This window comes from Xiphophorus hellerii, chromosome 4 (genome assembly GCF_003331165.1).
Source record: "Xiphophorus hellerii strain 12219 chromosome 4, Xiphophorus_hellerii-4.1, whole genome shotgun sequence".
NCBI lineage: Eukaryota > Metazoa > Chordata > Actinopteri > Cyprinodontiformes > Poeciliidae > Xiphophorus > Xiphophorus hellerii.
This window is the reverse complement of record NC_045675.1, coordinates 10582846-10601160: the sequence shown is the minus strand read 5'-3', so window position 1 is coordinate 10601160 and position 18315 is coordinate 10582846. Positions and strand designations below refer to the sequence as shown.

The window sequence follows — 18315 nt, the reverse complement described above, 5'->3', positions numbered from 1 at the left end:
AAATAAAGAAACCAAACAGCAGCTACAAAGTCTGAAATTTACGACTTAAAGTGGAGAGAGTTGGGGGTAGGGAATTACCGCAGGGCATTATATGGAGGGATTTATATACTGTAAGGGTAGGTGTATTACTTTTGAGCTCGACAGCGAGTCTTGCATTATCTAACACGCAGCTCTAATTAATTGTCTCTCTTTGACTTCCTACTCGAGATTTTAGCTGCTCTGTCTCGCCTTTATACCTGTTCGGTTTGCTCTACTTTAACTCTTCTATAAGGATTTAGAAAAATGTTGCATTGTCCAACAAGTCTCGGTTTCAGTTGCAGGATTCAAATGGAAAGGTCAAAATTAATGTGCAGCCAACAAATATGGAGCAACTGTGTGATGCTCCAACCAAGCAATACCACAGTTGTGAACAGAAAACAAATCTAACCCAATACTAGCAATATCTAATACATTGCCCAGCTGGTGTAATTCTTCCTTGAAATCATCATGGAAAATCTTTAATAAAGTCTTGATTTCCAAAAAGTATTCATGTCATTTTCAAATCTATTAGATAAATACTAGGCATCAAAACACTAGTTATGACAAAACCGTTAGCTTTTAATTTTATGTTTTTTATCCACTTGATGATGAAGATAGACAAACAAGTAAACAGATGGGAGTCATACTAGGGGTGACCAGGCCGCCTGGCTCACAGCCCTCATCATGCTCAGAGTTAAAATTAGGTTGCTACCTAAAACTGCACAGTGTAAGAAAAGGGGCGGGTGGTGGGAAACCCCCTTGTAGGAGCCAAAGTCACCTTAGGAAAGGAGGTCAGACTGGACCATGTAATACTATTTCCTTATCAATGGCCAGTGTTGCAAACCAAATGCTCCTGAAAGGCCTGTGCGTCACAGACTCCTCAAGTGTCCATACATCAGACAGCCAATCTGGTTAAATAAAGATCTCTAAGAGGCTTTGCTGTACCTAAGCTAATAATAGTTTCGCCTCACTGGGAGATGCTTCAGTGAAGGAAGGATTGGTGGATGTTTGTGACACACCACCAAGACCATTGTGTTCTCACTGTAACCACAGGGAACAGCCTGATCCGCAGCTGATGGAGGCATTTACCGTAGCTCCTTGACATAAAGCTCAACAGGTCCCTGGCTGAACATCACGCTGCCAGATGATTCTCACTTGGAAGATAATCTCTTCCTCCCTCTTTCTATTCTCTCTACACAAAAAGTGTGTTAGGGTGCTGTGACCAGCAATGACACACAGGCCTACATTCTGACAAACTCTGGTTTACTACAAGGATAAAGAAGGATTTGTATCGAAATAAGATGAACTATTCATTACTGAATGCATCATTTTTGTCATAATTTAAAAATAAATTTAAAAAAAAAGTTGTGTGAAGATGCACTTGTGAGCACTGTTGTCTTACAGTATCAAGGTCCTAGATACAAATCCTTTATGCATTGAGTTTTTCAAGCCCTGGTTATTAATAAAACACTAACACGTTTTTTGTTAGTGCTCCTGCTGAGACATATCAGTCTTATAAACATCCATGTAGTACTAAAGATCTAATCCAAAGATTTGGTTGTTGCCCTCACAAAAGAGACCTCGTTAGAAAAGAGATCCTCATCTTTGTGGCTAATAGATCTACTGCACTGTTTTCTATGCTAATGTTACTGCTTTACGTTTCTGCTTCTACTTTCTAATTTTCTACTCCTTTACATCTAGTTTAATTCATGCTGGTCTATTGTGAATATTTACTGCATTAATGTATAGATATACATTCCATATTCTTGTTTTAAAGTATTTGGGGTTACATATTTTACTTCATTAGGCTATAAATATGTTAACCTTATCTTTTTTTGTTGCAGAAACTTAATTTATTATATAGGGGGTTCTTTAATTTTCTAACAACTCTACCCTATCATGTAAAGAGTGGTGCTACACAGCAAGAATGGGAATAGAAAAAGTTGCACAATAAAAACATTTTTTTTAAAAACCAGAGCTACTTTTAGATACTACAGGACTTGGTATTTACCAAATTACAGTCCAGCTCTTTCTGTGTGTCAATTTCCAAAGAATTGTTTCTGTGTGCTTATGCATACGTGCATCTGCTCTTAACATATTAATGTCTCAGGTTACCAACCTGCCCTAACACCATGTGGTGCTGAAGCAGAGTGGTAATCTAAGCCAGGGTTCCCTTTCTTGTGGGCAGGCAGGTTGATTAGGAAAGGCTCTGATTACATCCCCTGTACGGAAGGCTTTGTGTTTTGGTCAGTCTCCTCTTTCAGCACTCATCAAGAGCTGCTAGTCAACAGAGCACAGAAATAAATGTCCCAGTAATCCTTGCACCATGGATCCTGGTAAAAATGCTGTATGTTATACAGAACATATGATAGATAATACATTGCTTTGTTTTGAGACAGAGGTTTTTAGTAATCTGGTTGGCAAACAAAGAAATTAAAACATGTTTTGTTTAACTTCACAAGAATTCAAGTCTGTCTACACATCAAGCAGCATCGACGGCAACTATATTCTTTTATTGAATAGCAATTATTATTTTTCTTGGATAATTATCTTTATAATTACCCAAGATGGAGAACAAATTTTACAGACGTAAAACAATTTTTATATGTAGGCCTATACACATCTGTAAAAAATATTACAACAAAAAAACATTCACGAAATTTTCATCAATGTTTCAGTCTTGATACCAAAAGAAACGACGCAACAAAAACTATCTGGTTTTAAGACATGGCCAGACAGACAATCTTTCAATAAATTCAAACTAATTTTGCAACAATAAAGTACTGTACATACAAGCTGTTCATTAAAAAACAAATTAAACTGGAATTACTAGATGTTATTATCAAACATCTGCAAGAATCAATGATCTGCTAATTTAATTTAGTGTTGGCAAACATTTGATCTGGTAGATTTGTTTCAAAAGCTAAAATTGGAAATGACTAAAAACCCAACAAATTATTCTGCAGAGCTACAACATATCACACCACTACTGCAGAGGCTTGTTGCCAAGCAGACAGATTTAGGATGATAACCCTCTTAACAATTAGCCACAAAACAATATGTCTGCACCCAAAGTACAACTTATGTCCTTGCCATTTTTTCATTTATCACCAAAGGAGAAAAAATGTGCAGCTAAAACTGATTGTGCTGATTTAAAGTCATGGAACCATGTTGGTTATAAAATTGTATTTAGGTCTTTTTTACTGGAAAAAAAAATCCACAACAATCACATGTAAATGTAAGTGTGAATTATCTGCTGTGGTGTGTTAAATGTCCCTCACCAGTCAGCCTGAAAATTGGCCAATTCAGTTCCACTGCCAAGTGTTGCCCCTGACAAAAGGCTGATTGTATTTTTGCACTATTATTACAGTAACAGATTTGAAAAGCATAGAGGAAAGTCTATCTTCCCTCTTTCATGTCATAATCCAAAAAACTGTTAGAAACTAAAAGCTTTTTTTTTTTTTTAGCAAGTGTACCACTAAAAGCTTTTTCACCAGAAAATAAATTTTAAAAAGTTAACAGCGTGCCCTGAACTAATAAATCTTTTCACCAATAATAAAAGGTTTTCCCATGACTCTGGTACAGGCTTTAATTTATCTATGAAATTATTTACAAAAACATTGTAAATTTTTACTATGGATGTATACCTCTAAGCTTCCAGAGATGCAGTGATTACCGGCAGAGCTCACAAAGGTAAATTTAATTCCATCACCCAGGGTTTTCCAAGAACCCTGCGTCTGGCTGGTGCCCTGCATTTCTAAACACAGACCCAGTGACGCACTTGCACACACGTATTGTAAGGCTTGGCCTACACCTGTGTCTCTAATCCTTGTTGGTTGGGTTTGGGCCAAACTCACTGCTGATCCCTATATGTAAATGTGCCTGGGACCCCAGCTAAAAAAAAAAAACTTAAAATAATCATTAAAAGTGGGCAAAATAAACTTTTTGTTAAAAGTACAGCAAAAAAGATACATAAAAGAATAATGGATAACAGAAATGGCAGACATACATCACAAAATTAATCTGACAAATGAAGAAGTGCCTTTTGGGGTTGTAATCTGCAATGGTATGTTTGGTTTATAATAACAAGCCTTAAGACTGAGTAGCCAGTAGAGACTTAATAATGTCAGTCTAAGCCAATGCCAACATATGCCGGCAGCTAAATTAAGCTCCTAATTAACAATCTCATGCCGTGATAACATTATGGGATAAACGGAGTGCCAAGTAACCATCTGAACCAAATATTTACCAACAGATAAAGATCTTTCAACAGTATCAACCCATCTAAGAAAGATTAATGTGATCGTCTGAGAAGGTCTCTATTCAGATTTTTACTATGTATCTTACAATCCTAAATGACTGCATAAAAACAATTGTTTGACATCTTTGACACTGCAATGCCAAGTTTTGTTCAGGCAAAACACAACTTTATATTTTTAATGCAAGGGGAAACGAGGAAAGATGTCAAATAGCTTTTTCTGAGCGCAAAAGACAACAAAAAAGTGACTGACCTTTGTAAGTCTGTTTTCAAAGGTGAACCACACCATGTCTCAAGTTAAATACACCCCCACAATAAGTGACACCCACAAAGCAAGAAAAATAAACCAAAGAGCTTGTGCTCCTACGTGCAGCATAACAGGAAGACATTTTTAGAATCCCAGCTTTATGAATGATGAAAATAATGTTTTCTTCTTCAAGGGATACTACAGGGTTTTTCTCTAGGTTTGGTTCTGTGGAAAGGTTATGAGCAGTCATTATTTTACATGTCTAAAACCCAGACTGATGCAACTTTCAGTCATCTAAACCAAAAAAAAAGTAAAATAAAATCAAAAGAATATGCCACATTGCATTTTATATTATGAGGCACACAGAGGAAACCATAGTCAATACTTTACATGGAGCTGTTCATCTTTGAGCGTCTTCAGTTTGAACTAGTATTTATTTTTGCCTTGAAGCTAAAGCTAACAACTAGTCAGAAGCAGGGCCCAGACTCTGCTTTGGATTTTTGTAGTTTTTAAATCAACTTCAGTCTTGAAGTTGATTTATCCCTACGTGGTGGCGTAGGGATAGCGCGACCAATATTTGGAGGCCTTGAGTCCTCGACACGGCCATAGCGGGTTCAACTCCCGGACCCGACGATATTTGCCGCATGTCTTCCCCCCTCTCCTGTCAGCCTACTGTCATATAAGGGACACTAGAGCCCACAAAAGACCCCCTGGAGGGGTAAAAAAAACAAAAAACAACTTCAGTCTTACTGAAATTTATAGTTTAAACCACTGTCATGTTTAATTAATTGGTTATTTATATAAGTGTAGTTATTTGCAATGAGAACAGAGGTTCTCCGAACTCCATAACAACCTTCTCACTTAAATACAAATTGGAAAGCAACTTTCTCCTACTGCCTGAACCAAGAGTAATGCAGCATTGCCTCTCTCCCACAAGTCTGCGTAAATACTGACTGACTAAATTTTGTCAAGCGCTAAAATTTAGCGCTCGACAAAAAGCGCTACATTTTAGTGCTTTTTGTCAGGGCCAACTATGAGGACACGTTTGCTTCGACCTCTTTGCAAACTGAGCATTTTTAGAGAGTTAAGACACTGCTGGTAAGAAACTGAGTGTTCATAAACTCTTCACACAGCCCAACTTGGAAATATCTGACTTTAAACAGAAAGACTTGCTAAATGTCTCCATCGGTTTGTAGAAAAGTAGAAGAAAGCATCTGCGCATTTGAAGAACAGTCACTGCAGCGAGGACATGCATAACATCAGAGGCCACTGCCAACAGGAGTGACATTTAAACATTCTGTTGAAGCCGACTGTGCACGTGCCTGAAAAAGTCAATCAGGAAGAGGGAGAAAGAGAGCGACAGAGCAAGGCAGAGCGCCATACAAAGAAATAGTGCTTTTGTTTTGTGTGAGAGAGAATGCAAGGGAGCACAAGTGTCGGAAGAAAAACAGATCAGAGGGAAAGTGAGACAAGAGTTAAAAATAATGGGACTTAAAGAAAGGAGAGTAATTACAGCTGATCCACGGACCACTGATAAATGCTTTAGTACGCCTAATTTTTTCATCACAGTTTATACAAAAGCACACAAATTCTGAAGTCTATGCATCGATCAGAGCCTGTAGGCCAAACACCTCTTGAAAAAACATTAACATTTCTGGAACAGAACAGAAGCACTTCCCATTCAGTAGTCAGGCCAAAAAAAGACAGAAAAACAAGCAGGAAATAATTATGGCGCAAACAGGAAGACTGCAGTTTCCACTCAAAGAAAATACAACTGGAAGCTCTATGACAATAACTAAGTAAAGATAGCCTTTAAGATTATTTTTACCCACTCCACAGCTTTATCACCCTATAAAATAACAACTTCAGGGTTATTTATTAGTTTCTTTTTTAAAGCTTAAGTTATTATTTTACCATTTTTATTGATTTAGCATGATAAATGTACAAATAAAGCTTTAAAAAGGGCCATGGAAGGGTTATGTTGAGTTCATTATACGGGGTTGAGTACAGAGCAGGGGAGAAGGGCATGCACGTATGCACTGCACCCAAGTTTGGCACTGGTTGCTGGGAGACCAAGGGAAGTAGCTAGTTTTTCAAGCTGCAGCTTGAATGCAGTGTGTATCTGTTAGATTGTCAAAGGGAGGGCCTGGGATCACATTTAGGAGGAAGAGCGAGCCGCAGCAAGAAGAAGGCTCACAATATCCATCAGTCAGGACACTTCAAACTACTTCAGGAGCTGCACTTGTCAATGATTACTTGAGACTGAGTAGAGAGCAGTTTGACTCTGTTGACATGTAGAGAAGAGCAAGAGCAAGACTGCTAAAGAAAAAAAAAAAAGATCATGAGCCCACCGAGATCTGAGGACTTGCATTCAAAATCCATTGTTTATTAGAGGGAAATAGTTGCTATTTTTTAATTATAGGCAGTACCTTAGCTATGCAAAAAGACAGTGTGTATCTTAACCAATAAAAACCTGTAACCAATCTTCAAATAACTTTAGCATCAACAGCAGTGAGTTTGAATCAGAAGAAGGCTCCAATAAAAGTAGCTGCATTTATCAATTGTACTTGGAAATCGTTCTACCTCAGAGGCTGGATCTGATATTTAAACATGATACATGAGAGTCTCTAGAAATATCTCCAAAATATTTCTTTAGTCAAAAGAGGAGAAAGAAGATGCATTTTCAGGCAGGATTTTTTGGCCTATGAACACATATCATATGAAACAACCCGCTGGTGTACAAGACTCAGCTTGACACGATCAAGCAACAGGTTTAAAATGGATTTCCCCACTTCCAGTGTGAAAACTATTTTAAAAAGTGCTCATGCTCTGACTAAAATGTTATTGTGAAAGCATAAAATACTTTGAGAACCGTTCAATATGTATAGTTGCATTTTCTTTAGTTTAAAATACAGTGAAATGTAAAAAGCCTAAATATCACAAATGTTCTAAGAATTGTGGAGTTCAAATGCCTATTATTCAAGTAGTACAGTCCCTTAAAAAAGTATTAGTACCCCTTGAACATTAAACTTCAACATAATGGGATTTTTATTCAAAAGGCCTACAAAATGTATGTATAGTATAGTAATATGTATTGTGAAGAGGAAGGAGAATAAAACTCTATATCAACAAACAAAAATCTGAAAAAACTGTATACTGCACTAGTATCCAGTCTCCCTGATACCATACATTTTAAGAACCACCTTTCACTGCAATTGGTGGTTCATTTTAAGAACCACCTTTCACGGCAAGTGTTTTGAAGGATGTCTCTGCTGTATTCTGGAGACTAAACAGTTTGCAGATTCTTCCTTGCAAAACAGCACAAGCTGGATCGACAGCATCAATTTTCAAGCCACTGACTGTCAATTAAATTTAAGTGTGGATAGCTTTTCTTCTGGGATTGCCCTTTATTTACTTCTATCCATCTTACTTCCATCATTTCTGCATCATTCCTGTCCCAGCTGAATAAAAGTGTTCCCACAGCATAATGCTGCCACCACAATGTTTCTCACTAGGGATGGTGTCTTTAGGTAAGGAGGAATGTTAGTTGTTTTTTTAATGCTTTTTGTATATGGGGCAAAAAAATTACACAATGGTCTTATTTGAGGAATTCATCTTTCTCAGCACATTTGCTGTATCCCCCTGAACAGATAGTTGTCCTACTTTAGTTTTGTTTCCATGTAGCTCCTCCAGAGTTAGCATAGTCATTTTGGATGCACCTATGATTAATAGACTCCTTTCTCTCTTCAAAGTTTACATGGATGGCAAAATCTTGGTAGAATTAGTGTTCTGGCAAACTTTTTTTATTTCTGTTGACAGATCAGGAAATGTTCTGTGAGATGTTCAAAGCTTGAACGATTGTTTTATAACCTCGCCCCTTCTGTAAGCTTTTCCACAACTTTTTCCTTGATGTCTCTGGTGTTTCAACTAACAAAAACAGTGCTGCCAGTTACAAGGCAAATTTAGATGTAAATGTAGGAATTTATTGGAGAGTGTAAAAACATCGGTTCCCATTACTTGAGTTGACCCTCACTGTGGACTAAACATAAGGGGTCTCGAAATGGCCTGTGGAAATAAGACAGACACACTAGTTTCATCAATTTGTTGAAAAATATTACGAAATCATAGCTTGAAATTGATAGAAACATAGAATAGTTGTTGGGACTAGTTGTGTTGCCATCTTGCAAATATTAAAATAGCTCATTAGCCATGTTTTATACTTCAACCACACAGTCTGTGGTTTAAAGAAGTCATTTTGACATTTAAAAGTCATTTCCTCACTTTAAAAAAGGGCAGAATGCAGAAAGAAAAAAAAAATCCCTAGATGCAGAAGTTTTACAGATTTCACTCTGCTGTAATGCAAACTCTGACATGTTGATGCAGCGCAGCCAACAGTAGCTTGAGTTACACTAAATTTAAACTAGACAGATGCCTTGCATAGTTACTCATGCCTCACCCCAGGAAACAAACGTCTCATTCATCATGCTGGGTGCCGGGACCCCCTAACTTCAGCGGGGTTAAGGGGTAGCCACATGATGATCTAACTCTAGATGTTGACCATATACTGTCCAACCTTTGACCTCACTATGTTTACATTTAAATTGATATACAACAACTGCAAGCTCATAAGCTCTTGTCTCCAGTCTTGGTTAAAACTTGAGTTCTATTAAAATTTGTTCATCAATACAATTTGCTTTTCTTTCTTAATTATTTCAATTTTCTATATAAAATTCTTAATTGTTTTTGCTCTACAAGCAATGGGAACATAAAAACTTTTGAAATCAAACTTTTAGTGAGAGAATAAAAATATGTTTAGAGTATTTCAATCCAGGAAGAAAAACTTCTGAATCAGAAATTTAAAAAGAAAATAGTCCGTAAAAAGTGCTTTCTCTTGTCGTTTCAGGAAAATGTGATACAATTTTTGATCATTTCTGAATGTGTTGTGTTGTACTAAACAGCTGTTAGAAGACTCATCTGTCTCCTGTTGATAAAACCAACACCTGGCTAGAATACAGGACTGCCGCCAAACTCACCTGGTGATGTGGCGCAAAGCATACTTCCACTCTTCTCCTCCTTACAATGAAACGGTGAAGAGTGCAGACTTGCTGGGACAACAGGGATTCTCCTGCTCTAAGTACAAAGTAGTCACTAGAACCTGCCGCCTGCCCTCTGCCACTCTCTTTGGGAGCTCAAAATAGTCCACCATGAGAGCGATGTAATTTCAGTCTTTCCCACGACAAGGACTAGGAGGATCGTGCTCTTGGCTCACAGGAGTAAAGCAATGACAATAACAGGCACAAGGGCAAAAGCGCTTTGTCCGTTACTTGTTCTCAGTTTAAACATTTCACTGTTATAAAATCATCTGCTTGACATTTCTTTACATCCAAACATGACAGCGAGAACTGCGCTGGTATATAAAAAAAAAAAGCCTCAGCTCAATAACAGTTGCAAATCAAACCTGACTAGTCACTGAGTGGTTTTGGTGACTGTTGGCATCTGGATATTTCATTAGCTTAGATCAGCCTCTCTGATGTCACCTGTGGTTTCTTTCATATCCTGAGAGAGCCGTAAGAGGAAAGAAGCCTGAGGCGTCCTGGTAGCAGGTCTGCAACTCTGTTTTTGCTACCATACGAACAATAAATGGGGGTTTGGGGGGAACTTCCAGCTGTATGACAGCAACAATAGTAAGTACATATGAAATTTGAAAAAAGACAGATTAGGCTACTTAAGTAGAACAAAAACAGTCTGTCTTCCTCTCACCAGCTAGACATGCTGTGCCCCCCACTTCTATCACTCCTCCCTACCATCTGAACCCCACATGGTATGATCGGGCAGAAAGCCAGACACCTCTACACCGGATCTACTACCCTGTCACCCATAAGCGGCACTGCTGGCCCACCCCTTCTTTATTTCTAACCCCCAATTAGTCCACCACAAAATCCTGTCCTGCCGTATCCACGTTTGTCTACTTCAGCACTGAATCAATTATGTTTTCCTCTCCTCAAGAAAAACATCAAGTGTACATCAACAGTAACAAAAAAGCTTAAAGACAAGAATTAGAAATTTCTTCTGGGAATTTAAATACATCTTTAGATTACATGTCAGTTAATAAAAAGGAAAAGAACACAACTTTGAAGTTGTCTGTAGTAAGTAAAAACATCACTCATCCGTTATCGGTGCTGCCACTTTCAGAGGAATTTGTTTTACAATGACAGAGTAGAAATTTACAAAGTGAAGAGCCATCAACCGACACTGATTTTTACAGTTAGTCACATATGCTATATGACTCACATCTAACAAGTGGTTTCATTCATCAAGGAAGATCACAGCAGGTGGTCTACCTTTTTTTTTAAAATCAGTCTCTAGCCTAAAGAAATTTAGATATAAATGTATTGATTATATTTTTCGTCAGGATTTTTTCTCCAATCCTAAATATTTGTCTAACTGTTCTTCCATTATTCTTTTGTTTCTTGTGTCTTTATGTATTGCTGATTGAAGTTGTTGAAAGACGTTCGGATATTTTCCTAAAGATTGTCAAAATAAAACAAGCACTGACTGCTTCAAAAAGAACATGTGGTTCACAATACAATCATAAAGTGTCTTTGTTTTTCCCAAAAAGCATTCTAATGTAAATAAAATTTGTGCTTGATGTTATTTCTACAGGTGGGCTGTTAATATCCATTCTGAACTCCTATGTTCACATGCGGTACATACTGTAAATACTGTAGTTGTATGTGTTCCTCCGCTAGCCTTGGGATTGACAAGTTAGTCACAGTCCTTCCACCTAAACCCAGACTGGATAAATGGGTGAAATTCCTGGTAAGTGTTTTCATCTGTTTGTGCAAAGGAGACACATGTAGAGTCACTATTTGTTTCAACAGTCATCAGTTCTTCAAAAACTGTTTGTGGCCAAAAGACAGAGGCTGAAAAACTAAGTTAGCATTCAAAACAAGACAATAAGGGAGCCAATCTTTAGCCTACCCATAATTTAATGTGATTCACATTCCTAAGTTCACGAGTTAATTTAAATAAATTACCAATTCAAAGTGAATTTCAGTTCAATACAAGAAAGACATTTAAGAACCTATTAAAGTGAAATGCAGAGAAATCTGAAGTATTCTTAAACCCGAGTGCAATATGCAATTATTTATGGTGTTTGAATATTTAAAATAAGTAAAGAGAGACAGCATGGACACTTTATGTCTTGTATGTTCTGTTACCAATAAAACACTTCACTTCAGTATTAGACAATATTGTGATTGCAATAGTATGATGATATCAGGTGTGATTACTTTTTTCTTCTTTCCTCCCCTTCTCATCTAGACTTTCATCACTCTCTGATGTTTAGAATTTTGGATGACGCAATTTGTGTCCAGTGTAAACATCTGCTGCCATCAGACTCCACCTACCAGAAATGTTTTATTACATTTTACATCTCAACACTTGGAATACAACAATTATTGTACTTCAAACAGTCCTTTGCAATACGAATATTGTACACGGATACTGTGATGACCATACATGTGTGATATATTCTGTACCCGTCTTGAAAATGAGATTGTGGATCTCCATGAGGCTAACCTGTATAACTAATAATAATAATAAAGCACTGCTAAACTCAAACCTGCTTCGTGAAATTTTATAATAGAGCAAATAAACTTTATCATGTTTTACAGCACCAAACTTATCAAAAAAATTAATAAATCATAAGCAAAACAAATGACCATTGAAGCCTGTCAGTAACAGATTTAGCAGATTCAGACATTTTGTGCTGACTTTCTAATATATGATGGTGACTTCTGTTTTTGTAAGATATCTTTGCAGGGCAGCGTTACAGAACTAGTAAAAGAAAAAAAAAGAGAGTAATGATGAATCAAATAGGCAAATGTGTTCTTTTATTTCGCCTCAAAATATCAGGGGAAATCCCTTACAGTAGGTTTGCCCAGTGTCTGTGAATTGAAGAGTGGAATATTTATCCTCAAAGAACAAGCAGTTTCCTGAACAATAAGAAAACGCAGAGCAAGACACGCACATAAGCAGACAAAGAAGAAAACATAAAAGATAAACAGACAATTGTGGTGTACAGTACTCTACCATCACTCTGAGGTTCAGTACATTCCTAGATATGCGTAGGAAGACACTGTGTTAAATACAAGCTTAGACTGAGAATAAAAAAAAAAAAAACAACAACAAGATTCATAAAACAGACTACTAAAAATGAAGGAAGGGAAATGCTTCTTTGGAAAGTATACTGAATAAAAGTCGTGAAGACTTGAACTTATTTGACCAACAACTAACGAGTGACTCAAGGAAATAGAAATGTCAGTTATTCTCATGAGATTTCCCCCCTATTTGTTATGAAAATGAGATTTACCTTCACAGGAGGAGATTAAGTCAGAAATGAGCAATTCCCCATTACTGCGCTCGGGTTATCCAGTTTTTAATTCAGACAAACACCCCCACCCGACTCCCACTTTTGGCGGAGCAATACAGTCAAAACCAGACAAAAACCAATTGCATAGCAGAGGTTTTATTTCAACGCATATTCCAAATGCAGTTTTTCCTCCTCGTCCCAATGCCAATTCAAACTTCATTTTTTTAAAACAAGAGGAAAAGTTGATTTAAGACTGCAAAAGCCAAACCCTTGGAGTTATTTTATTTGATCCAAGTTTAATGAAAAGGTTATGGCAGGGAATTCACTTGTTCCATTTGTTTCAAACCACAGATGAAATAAATGAAGTTTGAGCTTAGTGCTGATAAATAACCTGACACGGGTTCGACAGTGGGCCGCATAAATATGTTAATAAATATGTTCTTAGAAGTCAATCAAGAATCTTCTCCGACTAAATTAAAGCAAATGCACTGCAACTCTGTGCTCATCTGACTCAGGATAGTTTTTTAAATAGTCATCTGAAAGTACAAGTTTCCATATTGTTTTGATTCTTTTACTTGTATTTTCATAATTTGAAGATATCCTACAATTAAGGAACCTTTTCTCTTGTGCTTGTCTGCCATCATTAAAACATCCTGGGTATGAAATCATCTCCATAACTCACACAAGTCTTTTTTTTTGGATTTGTCTTGGCATTACTCTTGAAAATATGTTAAAATAAAAATACTTATGAGATTTGACTCACAATTATGGTGTTATCCTGATTTCAATAATGACATGTTTCTATATAGTCATACAATTTTGCATAGAATCTGAAAAAAAAAAACTGTTTCAAGAATAATAAACTAACAGCAAACTTTAGCTAAACATAATTTCTAGTAATTCTGAGACTAATCTTCAGCGTAATTTAATATAAACAGGTATCACAAATGTTACTGGCTAGGAAAATCATCCGATATCCTAATTTTTCTGTCTATATATGATTTCTTTCACAGTAGATCTCTGAAATGCTCAATAACTAACAGAGATGTTTGACTTCATCCATAACTTCTAAGTTGCTAGTTTACTTTAAATAATGATTAATCTGTAAAATATTTCCATCACCTATACAACCATGGCCTCCAAAATAATTAAACTAGGTAGAAAAAGGAGAAATTTCAGGAGAAATTTCCCCTTGTAGGCTCCTCTTTAAGGTATGGTTTCACCTTTATTTAGATTTTAACCCAAAGCATCTTTTTTAGCATGGTACACTTGTGACATCTGAGACAAGCTTGCTATCATAGGCTTTCAACAATGCACTTTGACAGCCACAATGTTTTGCCTCCATTGTGCCCTGACCATTCTGTTTGGAAAAGTATGGATGCAGAAAGGGGGTCAAAGTTGACGATAACAAGGACAAATTCTTTGTGGACTGTACTGCAATCACTGTGCAAAAAGTAGGAAAACAAAACAATAAGAGGGTCACAATGAGCAACACCCTGTCCAAATTTTGTCCTAACCCATTTGTGTGTCACTTATAAAGAAACACACAGGGATTAAAATGTGTAGACGTAATAAAATGAAAGACGTGCAGAGAGGTTTGATTTGTGTACGTAATGCATTTAAAGTTGCAATTATTTTGATCATAACTGAAATCATCATTATAAATTTTAAGTGGAATCAATTCAACTTAAAATGGAAATTTATTATTTTCCAAAACCGTTTTCTTCTGTTTATATTTTTCTGCATTCTGACTTTGTAATGGTTTTTGATTTGAAATAACAATAATATTAAAAAACAGAGGATTAATTGCATATAATAATTGGCAAGATGCCATTTTTCTCAATACATCACATGCAAAGTTTTGAGGCATTTTTTGAATAACATTGTATTGTTTTTCAACATTTGCAGTAGCTTTGTGAGCTCTGGGAGCCAAAATCAAAAGTAAAGAAGATTTTTGAATAACTGTAGAGATCCACTGAATTGCCACAGCAATATGCTTAGTTTAATGTATAGTTTTTGTTTTAAATTTTTACAGTTTAAAACAACTAGTATTATTTTACTTGCATCTTTAACATTATGGTTAAACATCACAATATATGCACAGTACTCAAAGATTCAGGAAGCAATCTTAACAAAAAGTAAGTGGTGATGGTGATTAAGTTCTACATGATGGAATGTCTTGCAACCACAGTAGAGCCGACAAACTATTGATAAAATATAGATTATTTCCAAATAAAGTTCTAATAGTTCAAACAGGAGAAATAATAAATATAAAAAGAGGTATTAAGTGACACAAGAATGTTTCTTATACTTGTTATAGTATTATGTTGTGTGCCTCCTCATTACTTGCATTCTCATCATGAAATAAAACACAGACCGCTTAATGATATCAAAGTATACCAAAGTGTATGGCGTGCAGTATGTTACCGTTTGAAAACCACAGAGAATTACATGACACCATTCCTATGGTTTAAAGTACTTCTTCTAAGACGCCAGAAAGAGTACAGCAATTTTTTTCTGGTTGTGTAGTATAAAACAATGCAGTGCTACCCCTCCCCTACATGTTGCTGTGCACTGGCTACAACACTATTCTCATGCTCACAAAAAAGTTATCCAGATATTTCTAATCACAGGACAAGACATGTTTTGACAACTGAGAGACGCCCCCCCATCACTCTAAAAGGTTATCTCCTTCATACTATAGTTTTTGCTCAAGTCTGCCGATCATAGACAAAATGCCAAAACAAAAATGTTACAATATTTGAACATATTTATAACTGTTAATAGCTGACTTGCTATATTTTTTAGCAGCAGTATGAAACATGTTGTTTTTGTTTTGAATTCAGAGCAATAAGTTCATATTATACATTTTTTGGTTAGTGCAGTTGTAGTGCAGTTTATATGCGATATAGTTGCTCAAGGTAATCATACTGTTAGAATCTCATATAGCCCCATATTTATAATATCTGTTTGGATTTGATTAAAAATCAAAACAGAATTGTAGTTTTCATCAGACTTCTTTTTTAATTAATGGGTTTTCACTGAAGCTACATCATTTTGTTTCAAGACAGAAAGATGCAACCTGCTAACACTCTGCAAGTTCCAACATATAAATGCAATGCTGCACAATTTGCTCTCCTTGAAGTCGTTTATTCTTTTAACTCTTCTAGATCTTTGCAATTACACATGCTATGGAACATTGTACAGTTTTGAGAAATGTAAACAAATTCTTTGTCATTAAAAGTACAATGGAAATGTTTTAAATACATGAAAACCACACATGCAGTTATCCATTCCAGGCACAATTGTTTTTAAAAACACTGCAACTCCATTTCTGCTCTCGCCCTGACTTATTTTGTAAATAAGGTAATAAAAGTTTTGACAACAAGAGCCTCTCTTACCAGGCAGAAATGTGGTACAATGACATTCAGGCTGTTCCCGCTCAGGCATACCTCACATATGCCACATCAACCAAACTAAAACACAGCCGATGACTTTAACTTCAGCAAGATTAGATTAGATTAGTATAAGAGCCTGGATGGCCAAAAGATGACAATTCAAAATAAAACTCAACATGATGCCAAAAGGATTTTTTTTATTATTATAATTATTTTTTGCAACCCCCCTACAGACTCAAACTCATACAATGAGCACAATATAATCTTTTCGTTAGGCTTTGGTTTTCTGAATAAGACATATTAAATTACGCAAACATGCCATCCAATAATCAGTTATTTCAAATTGATCACTTTATAAAGATTTACTTAGCAGTTTCCCATTGTGTGTGGATATCAATCTCCAGCATACATAAAGCGGTCTTAGAAAAACTAGTAGAGTTTTTAAAGAAACTATTTTAAGCGCCAACATTTATTAAAGAAGAATGTAAACTGATCAATTAATGTGTAATGTGGGGGAAGGAGCATGATTTGACTGTTAGAGGGGTTATGCCTCCCACGCTTTCCCCGCCACCACTTTGCATTAACGCCTTTGCAACTAACAGGTCTGTAACAGATAAAACTCTTAACTTTGTCATTGAGTGACAAAATCGTGCATTTTTGCTAACACGTGAACTTAGCATAGCAAGCTAATGACAGCTGGAGTGTGGACGTGTCTTACAGTGTCAGATAAAATGACTTAATGTGTACATCATAAATAATCAGTATGGCGCAAGGACTGGTTATTTTCTGTTGTGTTACCGCAAGCAAAAGTTGCCGGACAAAGCTAGGGCAACAAACAGATGTGCAAGTTATGACATAACATATTGAGCCCTAACTTTACTACCCACACTTAAAACACACAGTGTTGAGTGTGTGTGCAGAGTGAAAACGCACTGACCTGCGGGGCCTAAAGGCTGCTGCTGCCCGTCCTCTCCGAAAATCAGTCTGAAGTCCAGCTCCTCATTGCCGGGGCAGTTTGCAGTAGTCATCGGGTTTGACAGCTGGGGTTCTCACCCCCTCCACCACTCGACCGTCGACGACCGCTGGGAGCAATTTGCGCCGTCCGAAAATGTCACAACATTTACCGACTGCCACGGCGCCAAAACTTTAAACTTTTGTTCATTTAACTCAGCTTTCTGTAACACGCGCGCTCTCGTTTTAAACTCGAAATCCAAAAAAAAAAAAAAAAAAAAAACACACACAACAGCTCACAGGGCTCTTCTCTTTCTTTCTCTCTGTCTGTCTCTTCCTCCGGCAGTTAACGAGCGAAATTCTGGCTTGAACTTTCAGAGAGAGCCGCCTGCCCCCTCTGCCTCTCCGTGTCTGCTTTCTTCTGTCTTCCACGCAAAGCTTAACAATAAACCCGCGTTTCCCTCTTGTTTAACGCTCTCTGTAAGGCTGCAGAAACACCCGTGTAATTGTACGTTTCCCCTCTCCCTCCTGTCTGTTTCTCTGCCTCTCTCCCTGGAGCTCCGATCCCAACTTTTACTAACCCCGCGTGACAAGGCAGTTCCAGCGCTGACGTCAGCAAACACAACACGCACACGAGCTCGCTTAATCGGCCTTAATAAACAATTAAATTAGTAAACAATTGCAAATACACCTTTAGCATAACTAAACATGTAGCTTTGTTTAAATGTCGTACTATTAAAAAAATACAATAATACGTCCTTAATATAAATTAATCACATCAGATTGTCAATAAAACTTCTTAATAAAACACAGTTTCCTTGTTCTGGAAAACTGGAATACAAAAATAATTTGAGCTTCTTTTAGCACGTTTTTGAAAAAAAAAAAGAGGTTCCTATGAGATGAAAAACAGAAAACAAGTAGTAATTTTGTTTGTTTCAATATATAAAGTATTGCATTGAAAGATTGCCCTATAATTTTTGTTAGTTTTTTTTCTTTTTGATGTTGCCAAAAATGGATGAGCAGAACCTTTAATTTGGGTTTTCATTTAATGTTTAAAATAAAGACATTT

General features: G+C 36.6%; 1 protein-coding gene across 2 annotated transcripts in view; it reads right to left on the bottom strand.

The window, feature by feature from the left end:
• The window catches only part of nfatc3a (nuclear factor of activated T cells 3a), a 65617-nt gene extending 47770 nt beyond the window's left edge, over window positions 1-17847 (bottom strand). The window contains exon 1 of one of the 2 annotated variants that reach the window (XM_032560462.1): window positions 17233-17847. In XM_032560462.1, coding sequence (XP_032416353.1) covers window positions 17233-17323 — 91 coding nt within the window. In that variant the 5' untranslated portion in view covers window positions 17324-17847. Of the gene's footprint in view, window positions 1-9556; window positions 9648-17232 lie in introns of those variants that run through there. The other variant, XM_032560463.1, reaches the window with a different exon arrangement.
• Between the last annotated feature and the right edge of the window lie 468 nt (window positions 17848-18315).